Source organism: Limulus polyphemus, unplaced genomic scaffold (assembly GCF_000517525.1).
Source record: "Limulus polyphemus unplaced genomic scaffold, Limulus_polyphemus-2.1.2 Scaffold598, whole genome shotgun sequence".
NCBI lineage: Eukaryota > Metazoa > Arthropoda > Merostomata > Xiphosura > Limulidae > Limulus > Limulus polyphemus.
In genome coordinates, this window is record NW_013666208.1 from 437,805 (window position 1) to 449,511 (window position 11,707).

Below are 11,707 nucleotides of genomic sequence, written 5' to 3' on the forward strand. Positions count from 1 at the left end.
AACACAATGCTAAATTTTTCAACAAAAAGAATAATTGACCCGCGATCAAAAAAGGTTGCCGACCACTGTTCTAGACAATCTGAGATGACTACAAAGTGTTAACTTTTACACTAGTGTCTGCTACAGTGTCTACAGATTCCTATTCTTGGCCAAATATTCCATACGGCTGTCTTTTCAACTTGTTAAAATTGCTCAAAATTAGCCTGAAATCACTTTAGAATACGTAATATCCAGGAGCTTGTTTTTTTTTGGGGGGGGCTTTAGTTAGGCTTACGGGTTGTATTAAATTACATCACAAGCATGCATATCTATATTTATTATTGAGTGTAGTATCTTTCATATGAATGAAGTCTTACCTTTTAACATATCATATTGACTATGAATGCTCTGGGATATCTTCTTGAGGATGATTCAAGTTTCATTCGCGCTGTGCCCATAGTTAGGAAGAATGTGCCCACTCACAAACATTTAGAATATTAAACTTCTATTAGACATATTTTTACCTAAAATTTGGACTATTCCAAAATTCTATGTTATTTTTTGTTGTTGTTGTTTATATCACCCAAAGTCTGTAAGTACATTGCTACTGTAGTTCATTTGCAACGTGACTCTGAATTATCACATATCTCTCGCACGCGTTGTTTGTTATGCCGGTACTACACGTGCTGTTCTTCAGATGAAATATATTATAACGAAGACAATAAAGTGCAATCCCAGGCAAGCTAGCTACAACAGATTTTACCACATTCAGTATATTTCCGCTCCTAAACACTGGGAACAAAACACATGGACGTGACGTTTACAAAAACACAGCGAGACAACATTTACTACGGCTTCTTACTGAAACTAGCAGAAACGCCGCCCTACAATCGGCTGTTTGTCTAATCTTTAGTGCTCTTCAGTCATACGCAACTCATTGGATCAAAATGTTTCAGTGCACAGAGCTTAATTTTCATAATTTTTACTGATATAAACTGTAATGTTTATATATATATATATATATTAAAAGCGGTACCGTTTATTGAAAAAATAAGTTTTTAAGAATTCCAGTTTCTCATTGCTACATTTAAAAATTACACCAACAAAGACATAATCAAACCCTCATGTTCAGTCCTAGTAAAAGTCGTGTTCTTGTTGTGAGGAGAGTACTTTTATCTAAAATTGTGTTCTATTATAAAGAAATGGTTGTTGTACATACCATGATTATGTTTATAATTGTTTGAATCTTGAATACCCAAAGTGTACATTTTTTATGGATTTTTATGTTTGTGGTGCCATTCAATAGATGGCGCAGGAGTTTTGGTTACATAAATAGATACTGACATACAGCTACATCCATTACAGTAAAAAGAAGGTAGAAGGTAGAAGATGAAAGCAACAATTTTGTTGACACTTTTTACAATGTGGTTTTCTTCCCTTACAGATGTCCGACAACGTCTTAAAGCATTTATGATAATAATTATGTAAACTTTAATTTGTTTTGTCACATTCTTTTTTTTAATCCATATCGCAATTCCTATCGAAATTGTGTAAAAACAGAATTTCTTATCTATCTTTTGTTGCACACTATGTCAATATCCAGGAATCCTTTCGTTCAATATAAGAATTCGTCAGTTGGACTGGACGATGAGAGAAGTTTATCCGAAATACTAGTTATATAATCATTTTAAGATTTTCTAAGTTAGGTTACACTCCTTTGATTTGATATCCAAAACCAAGTAAAATCTGGAACATTAAAAAGTAGCTAAATTCCCAAATTTCACTAAATAAATAAAGCTTTAAAAAGAAGCTAAAGTAATTTAGCTACTTTTTAGGCCTAAAATGTGTGTTAAAAATCCAATCTAACTGATAAGTTCTGTTATTAAAATTGACCTATTCGATAATGAATTGTGGAAGGCAAAATATGGATTCGAAATACTGTTTTTACACATCTCTGATCTGATTGATTATTTTTAGAGCAAAACCACATTGGGAAAACAAATAACGGATTTTAGCGTTGTGATTCCGTAGACTTACCGTTGTCCCACCGGGAGACTCTCTGATTTGAAGTCCGAAATGAACAAATTAAAAGGAATGTAGAAAACAAATCTGCTGTCTACGTTATTTTGATCACATATTTTAGGCCTAGTGGTTTCTAATGTCGAGCCAGCTTTCAGCAGTTAAACTGTAGTTTAGAACTTATTATACTGCATATATAAATAGCGTTTCAGAGAATGTTTTTCTCTCTCAATGTCCAGTACAACTGAAGAGCAGTTAAAATGCTTATGCACAAATACTTGTTACAGAATACTGTATCTTAATATCTACATAATAAAATAAGATTGATAAATAAGTTAATATTTCAAAACGTGACATATATTTTCGATCGAAATCAACTATAACACTGACAACCATACAGATAGTCTTTGGATGGTGAAAATAAAAACGAAAATGAATGGACTGTTAGTTATTTATATTAAACAAGTTTATTATTATTATTCTTTAGCCCCTCTTCATCCATTAATAGATTTCCAAGAGCTCCATCTTGGACTTTTCTGCTGTTGTTGGTAGAACGCCAGAATTTCGTCAAAGACAAGATGGCTCCTACCCTTTAGTGCTTGTTAAATAGTCTCTCTGTATGACAATCAAGTTATTACTCCGGAGAAACTCTGAATATAAAACTCTGAAGAAAAGTAACCGTTCCCCAATGGCGCAAGAATAAGTCAGAAGTCCTAATATCTACAGATAATTATTATGCAAGTTTTATGTAAAATGGTAAAATAAAACGTAAAAAAACATTTTTAGAAAATATAAAATAGATCAGACTTTACCTCTCAATTTGTATTGAGTATGTTTTCAACCGTGTCTTAGAGCCATTTTAGTTTAAATGATAGGATATAACAATAAAGTTATAAAAAATACCGAAATACTTGAATAATGCAGTTACAAAATAATTCATCATCTGTCATTATAACAATATTGAGATATAACGTAGAGAATCACAACAGCTAATTTAGAAGAGACATTGTAGACTTATCCAGTAAATACCGAAAGTGAAGATAAAAATCCGATTGAGTTCTATCTTTAACTTAGCCAAAAGTAAATCTTACTCCAGGGCCTTTCCACCCTACCTACGCCACCAATATTATCGTTGCGAAAGAAATGCGCTACGTAGCTTTAGGTATATTACTAAACTGAACAGAAGAATTTATAGAAGTTTTGGAACATAAAGGTTCTTCAAGTGGGTCTATAAAGCTTGCATATTGATAATCAGCGGTAAACCGTAAAACTGCAAGAAAAGGAGGGTACTACTTTTCCTGACCCACCTAGCCGCTACAACAGTGCTGGTGGTAACCACCCCCATGAAACGAGAGAAGTGGAGCACCCACGTGGCATATTTATTATTCCCGTTCAGGCTAAGAAACAATTAACAATGAAATCTTGGTCCTTTAACGGCACTGGCCAAGGTCTGCCGCATATTTCGCGAAGCACGAGAGACTGTATGTAACACAAGCGACTTCAATTTGTACCTCACGATTCCACCTTATGAGAAGTACTGTTTAAACTAAAGTATCAACATATCTACGATTAGAAGCGCTTGGCAAATAAAACGGTACAGTCGTTTATTTGACCTGAAACTATTTCAGTATCGTGGATTAGATTTGTATAAGCCCTTCAATCCATCGCTATGTTAACACAATAAACTACATTTTAGTTGTTTTTATTGTCCAACATTCTCTCACTGGCTTTAATTCATCATTCAAAACTGAAAGTGGCCATCTCCTTTTTATTATTGATATAATAACAGCCATAAAAAATCAGAACAAGATGAAAAAATTGTAATACTCTTTATAAAGTCACAATTTTCTCATCTTTGATAAAAAATCATTTTTGATTAAAAAAAATACTCCGACCAAATAAATCACACGAATACTACAACAGTAGTTTCCAAATGCAGACTACTAGTGCTACCTACATGGTACGTAATAAATTCGTTTTACTATTTTATTACTCCCCATTATTCAAAGACAGAAAAATGTATTTCAATCTTAGTTTAAAACTAAAACAGTAACTAATATTATATGTTCTTGTAAAGATTAAAGCAAGCTCGTAGAAGTCTAAAGTAAAACAAACCTGAATCATATTTGAATGAAGTTATTTAAATTATTTCACTTCAAGATATAAAAATCTTGAAGTTATTAATACTCCATCAAGATCCTTATATAGTCAACAATAATCGCTGACTATATATTATTTGGAATATAGTACAAAGCTGACTGAGACAACAGTTCTGAATTTTAACCCATTAATAAATAAATATATATACACACACACACACAAATTTACAGGTTACCTACCATATAACAAAACCCAAAGCATATTCAAGAAAATAACACAGACACGCATCACCTTGGACAGTAAGAAAACTGCGGGAATGAAATCCTTTTTATTACAGATAGAAAAAGTAAACCTACAAATTCAGTGAAATGAACTGCAAACTTCGAAATAGAAGTAGAAGAAACTCTACGGCTTAGAAAAAATAAAATCCACGCGTCATGATATAGGAAGTTTCGTAATGAACATTTATTTAAAGAGGTCACTAATAATGAAACACGATTACCAAAGACTAATAATTATATAATTTTACATTAAATTAGGATGCTAAAATTACAATAAAATAAAAACGTTCGGAAAGGCCTAGTAGCCCTGCGAGTAAAACTGATTCTAAAACCACATAGACTACTTATCTGTTACTACCATTCTACTTTCCTGTAACATCTGAGGGTATATAAAACAAAATATTATCGTATCACAGAATACGTTAAAACTTTGTAGGCTAAACAGATGTTGGATGATGTACATCAAGTTGCTTCTTGCAACACTTCTTTTACTAAATAATCACACACTTGCAACTAACGTTTACAGCAACGGATTAATTATAAATCTTTCTTCAATGAACTTAGGTGTTTAACAAAATTTCCAAAATTGCGTGATAATGTAATATTTTACGCAACTTCAAAATATGTATCTTAAAAAACTTAAAACTAGTACGATTGAAATGTCGTTAAATTATACATGATCCAAGAAGTTCCATCAGATAATCAAATTAATCCTGTAGAAAGATCTAAACGTGTAACATTTATTGTCGAAAGATTATAATACTAGTATAACTCATTTTGTCTTTGATTCAAAACATGAGCTAACATTAACGTGTTGCTACAGATAATATTTCCCTCTATGCGTCATTTTAATCGAGCATTTACTGTCGTACAATTTTAAATACAGCACGGTGACAGAACAGCCTTTACTAAAATTGGGAATAAACTGAATGATAAGAAGTATTCCCTTTATTTAAAGCGTCCATCATAAACTCTTACCACCATTTCGAAATGTTCATTTTTGATTGTTGTACGATAAAGTAGACGTTTTTGTCTGCTTCAGCTAGCCATGAACTCAAATGGACGTTGAACTGCAGACTTGTGTACAAATTCAACTTCCTTATAGTGCTACTAATCTAAGTAGATACACATTGGAACTAATACACTATTTGAGACGTCTGCCACACGAAATAAGTATTGTACTTTGAAAGAGTTCTAGAATCGAAGCTGGAACTTTAACAAAATGTTTCAACTGAACATGTGAATAGCTGATGTAGACAATAAAGAAAACTCTGATGTCCAAAATACCGAAGTTCCGCGTCGATTTTAATTTGGGTGCGATAGAAATTTATTATTTAGTAAGGAGAGATGATGATTTGTTTATGTATCCATGTGACACTCTGCTGATGCACTTTTAATGGCAAAAACTACGCCTAGGATACTATGAATCCATTTACCCTTCACACTAAGTTTAGTACCAACGTATAAGTAATTTGTATAAATTATAACTAAGTTAACACGATCTTTTTGTTTAAAAAAATATTATCTAGTGTAACAGCTAATGTAAATTCAATTACCCGTTGCAACTTTGTATACTTCATCGTAGTTTTGGTCAGAGGCGTCACTAGACGCTGGCACATGGGGCCCGTGGCCTGGTTCTCTTTGTCCCGAATCTCCAGTTGGTGTCTTGAAAAATCGGAACAGAAAACAAGAATCGATATCATACTGAAACGCCGATATGGGCCCGAACCGGAATCTTTTAAGCACCTAGCGACGCCTCTGGTTCAGGTTATTGAACAGGAAATTAGACTGCTCCGTAACAATTTGATATATATATACTGACTTAATCCATTATATAATACAGGATTGACCTTCAAAAAACAAAGTTCTGAAACAATTGGCATATAGAAATTCAGCCTGAATTATAACGATAAACAGTTTTTGTCACTAACTCCTTGTCGAACTGTATAGATTCAAAGCTGTTTTTAACTGTAAATTCAATACTGATGAATAATGTAAGAAATTTGTTTAAAAATTAAGTTAAATTATGATTAAACGTATTGTTGTAAGCTGCATTTTCAATATTTTAATTCAAATGCTAGGTAGAGGGCGCATGACATTAAAGTACTTCTACCTACTTCTAGAATAACTAGAACGTTCAAGAATATAGTGATCGAGAGACTTTGCTAAGTGTTTAGAAACAAGGCTACGTTATAAAAACGAAATTAGCGGTAAATGGGTCGGTCAATTTAGTTCAGAGAATTATTCGGATAAGTGTTAGTTAGCGCATATATTCCGTTTCTTGATCAGTTAGCCATGTAACTGTTTCTGTTTTGTTTAGTCGCAGCATCATTAGCGAGGTATTTCCGTTTGAACGTCATTTGTAAAGTTACTTAGGCCTACAAGTTATATAACACAGTGTACATGTAAAGACAGCTTGTAGATATGTTAAGCATGAAAGAAAAATCCATTTATTACCGTTACTTGGGCTGTTCTTGGCCTTGTTTTCACCAGATAATTAAAAAAAACAGTCCAACGAAATAACAAAGTTAGAACAGTATCTGTGTTGGAAACTATTGGTTGTACTGGACAACTCTGTTTAGCATTTTGGTAACAACATATAATACTACTAATCGAAGTTCTACCTTTATTTATCCAAGCATCCATCTTTCTTTAGTTTTAACAGGTATCTTTGTACTTTCTCTCCCTTGAGGATCTTTATTTATTCTATCACTTTTATCAATAATTACTAGTTTCATATAAATTACGAATATCATTTGTAAGTTGTATAATAATAGTTTTTATTCAGAATAACTATATCATTCTCTTTCAAACTGTGTAAAACTAACAGTTAAGTTTTTAAATAAAAAAAATAGTTAAATTCTATGCGTGTAAACTATACAAGGCAATACCAATAACTTGTATTTACATTTGTTCAAAATTTACATTGTTCATATGCTATACTGGAATTGTTTTTAAACTAAGTGACAGCTTCTCAAAAATTTCATTTTAATATTCTTTGGTGAAAGTTACCATACACACACACGTGCCTAAAGACTGTGAAAGAGAGATTAAATATAATTTCAGATAACCTTATCAAAATGAACATTTAGAATAAAATTAATTTATGAGACAATTCTTAATATCATAATAACTAGGTTAAATGCTATATTTTCTAATTTGGTCTCATTAGTGCTTGATTTCTAGAAATAAGTACCGCATCTCTGTTGTTGGATGGGGAGGTGAGTATTGAAGATAATTGAAACATTATTGGGATTATCAATTATTTTGGATGGGGATAGAATGGTGTAATGCAGTTGACTGTAAGGTTAATCAAATATCAATGCGCAGTGCAACTGAAACAGTCTTAAAATTAAGTGTTTCCTCCTTCAGTCTAGATTAAAAAAATAAATCCAAAACAGGTTTCGGATCCGAGATCTTGTAAAAATTATACATTGGATCTCATAACAGAGATAGCATAGCTTTTTTTTTAATTAATAAATCGATGGAGTTCTAAATAACTAAATCAACATTATTATTATGCATGTTAAGCCTTTCAAATTGTAATATCTTACTAATTCTTTACAATTTGCAAATTATTATTGAAGAATGAGATTAATGTTGCGTAGTAAACAAGTGTTTTGAATAAAGTTTATCTACCTGCCTGTTTTTAATAAATAAAGCTTTTATCCCTTAACCATGATATAATTAAAATCAAGAAGCAATGCACTGTTAGCGTTTGTAAAGCAAACATTATAAAACGTTAAATTTACACACAATAACATTAAAAGTTAGGCCTAAAGTTACAACTTATAGGTTATTTTTAAATTTGTACTTGGAGTATCACTTACCTCATTTCAACATAAATAGAATTGCCAATATGACCTGCAGATAAAGCCTTTACGTTGCTCATTTCTTATCGGTTGCCAAGAGGACTAAACACAATACATTATCACATATATCTTCAAAAACTGTTTTCCTGTTGCCAGTGTTGGTGTTACTGATGGATGCATCTATAACTATGCCTACATATTTGACATAAGGCTAAGCTTAATCACTAACGTTAAGTTTTGGATAACTCCTTTCAAACTCTATAGCACAAAGCATCGAATTGTTTTCAGTAAGCTTGGAGCTCTTAGGCTTACTGTTACTCTTAGTGAGCGACATATTTATCGCATAACTCTAAGATTACAGTCGGCACTGGTCCATTTCTTCACGTCATTTTTACGCATTCTTGGAACTACTTTTTTTTTCAAAAATCTATAAATTCATAATATTGATAATAATACATGTAAGCACTTCTTTAACTTGAGTTCAAGTTGTTGCAATGTAACACTTATCCTACGAACGCCATGTGCAAAAGAACTGTTGTCAGTGTTGGCGTAAACAATGAGATCCCAGTAAAAGCTCTTTTTTTTAATTTAATGTGACGTTAGGGTGAAAAATCTTATTCTGACCAAGACTTTCAAAATTCATAGTTTTTCGATCACTCATACAAATACGTAAATATACTTTCTCACTGAATAAGTTAAGGTCAATAGAATATTTTCTAAAAGTAAAGTTCTCATAAAGCCATTAAGATCTTCAGGAAGTTTTTGTTGATCGATAACATGGATTAGACTCCTGTTAACTTTGGAAGAGGAAACCCCAAAGTGTACTGGAAAGTTGACAACGGAGTACAGGAAAGAACGAACATTTTAGCGCTCTGTTCAGGCAGGCATCTACACTTACACCTCCGTGGAAACAGTGAGTCAATGAACTAGTCTCTCATTATTGCACACGGCGAAGTAGACGCGAGACAAGCAGGTTTGGACGAGTTCAAGTTTCTTGGAGGAGACAATGAAGACTGCTGGAGGACACAGGGGCAGCAAATTCTGAAGGTCATACATAAAAGAAATTAACGTGCGTCACCTACTCAGGCAGTTAACAAGTTGAATACCAAGCAATGTAAGGTACTTATGATGCATGAGAAAAAGGGCGTGCTGTTAATATCAGTTGGTACAAGAATTAGACAGAGACAGCTCATTACGCCCTTTTGAGAAGGGCGGTTAGAAACGGACATGAGAATATCTAAGTTCTAATAAACTAAAGATATGACAATAAATGTAATAACAACAAAACATCGGAATACAAACTTAAAAAAAAAAGACACATAAAAGAATTTTCAACCATGAAGGTCACCTTTGGACCCGAGAAAATCCTTATCTACCATGAAAGTTTCTAAGTCCACCTATAATCACTTTTCTTTGTAAACAAACCTACATGTTGACTAGTTGAATCACTATTTTTTTCAGTCCTATTTATGTAAAACTATATATAATACAAGGTTGATGCTGAAGATTAAGTAACGCAAAGATGATGGACCAATTTAAGTTTTGGGAAGGACGAACATTCTAAACAAGAAAAGCAATTTTTTTTTTTAAGTTAGGCCTGAAACTCAATTCGATCATGAAAAATAGTTTTCATTTAAAGGCTACAAAAGTTACGTTTTTTTACGTTTCTAATGTTTTTCATTTTGAAAAAGTAATGCTTTGTTATAAACAATAGCACTTTTAGTATTCGACACCTGGTTAGCCTTTATTATTGTCTGTGGCTCTCCATATCGTTGGTGATTTTACATTGTTACGTAAGGTCCAGGGGTGAAATTTTCCCGGTACTCACCGGATGAGTACCGGAACTTATTTTTTAAAGCAGTACGAGTCCGAGACTTATTTGAACTGCTTTGTCGTTTTTTATGTTTACACGTAGTTTTTTTTTTCTATTTAAAAAACGTTTCCACTTCACCCAGTTGAGTACGTCTACTTTTTCTTGAAAATTTCACCCATGGTAAAGATCTAATAATCAAGATTATCAATTCAAAAGAAAGCTTGAGCTCAAAGGAAAGTAAAATCATGCTTAATCACTTAAGTAGCTTTTTTATTACTTTGTGTAAATGTAGAAGTCAAAACAATGTACATCTATTGTATCCTCAGCATGAAAATGAAGAGTTTCAACCGTCATTTTAAGCACCGGCACGAACAAGGAAAGTTTCTGCTACTTCTGTAGCATCAGCACCGATATGAAAATTTTCAACTGCTAATGTAGCATCGTCATTGATATGAAAACGTTCAATCAGAGCCGTAACCAGTCATTTTTGCGCCATGGGCAAGTTTCCAGTTTGTATAATCCTGAATAAATTATTGAATAACAGGTTTAGCGCTCGGACTGCGCCCTCCTTCCGGCTGCGCCCTGGGCAACTGCTCCTCCAGCCCTACCCTAACTAAGGCTCTTCTTTCAACTATATTAATTTCTCAAAAACAGTGCAAAGTTTCACGAATTATGCCTTCATCAAGAAAGAAAGAAGTTTCATGAACTATGTTTAGTACATTGGGACAATAAAGCAAGACATGGTTATCATCACATTTTACTGCTCTGTACCCTAGTCTTTATATCTGCTAACCTATTCTACGTGCCTATGTACTGCTAAAACGTAGCCGGAAAAAATAAAAACAATAAAACACATAAGCATTTTCAGGCACTGATGGTCAGAGATGCTAGCTTTCATTTGTAGGGCAGAGTAAGCAAAGCCTTATATAAAAACTGATGCCCAATACATAGGCTATATAGCTTTAAAAACTACTCAATCTCAAATACGGATTTAAATCTACACATCGCATAATTTACTTAATTATATCTATGCGGGCTAAAGACGAATTATTAGAAACATTTGTAAAAATAGGAAAATATGAAACGACCAAGAAAAACTTCGTCTGGTGAAAGAGTTTGGAGACGGCTTGAATGGGTAATGAGGAAATTTTTTTATAAATGTATAAAGTTTCGACAAGATTATTTCACCAAGTAGTTTACATAGACACAGGAATATATATATGTATACAGTATTCAACAAAGAGGTCACATGACCGTATATTCCTTAACGGCTTAGTAAACGTATATTGGTACCTCGGGGTGTTGCTTTGGAGAAGGGCTGTTTTTGTTCGATTACTTCCTTTATTTAGCATTTGTTCAAAATGACAGTGTTTTGTATAGACATTAAAGGTGTGGCGATACAGCGATATCGTATCGTGAAGCCGTGATACGATTTGTGTTTGTTTGTTTGTAATTAAGCACAAAGCTACACAATGGGCTATCTGTGCTCTGCCCACCACGGGTATCGAAACCCGGATTCTAGCGTTGTAAGTCTGTAGACATACCGCTGTGCCACTGGGGGGGGGGGGCACGATGTATGTATCTCCACGAAATTTGGCAAGCATACAGTAAATATTATGTCTTTTGTACAGAACAAATCAGAAATTCTAATAAATATTTTTGCTAAAAATTAATGATTCAATAAAGGAAGATGAGTATTGAGT

At 33.1% G+C, this 11,707-nt stretch overlaps 1 protein-coding gene across 1 annotated transcript in view; it reads right to left on the reverse strand.

Moving 5' to 3' along the window:
* The window catches only part of LOC106459370, a 94,908-nt gene extending 85,800 nt beyond the window's left edge, over window positions 1–9,108 (reverse strand). Inside the window, exon 1 of the mRNA XM_022385841.1 lies at window positions 8,210–9,108. Coding sequence (XP_022241549.1) covers window positions 8,210–8,271 — 62 coding nt within the window. The 5' untranslated portion in view covers window positions 8,272–9,108. The remainder of the gene's footprint in view (window positions 1–8,209) is intronic.
* Between the last annotated feature and the right edge of the window lie 2,599 nt (window positions 9,109–11,707).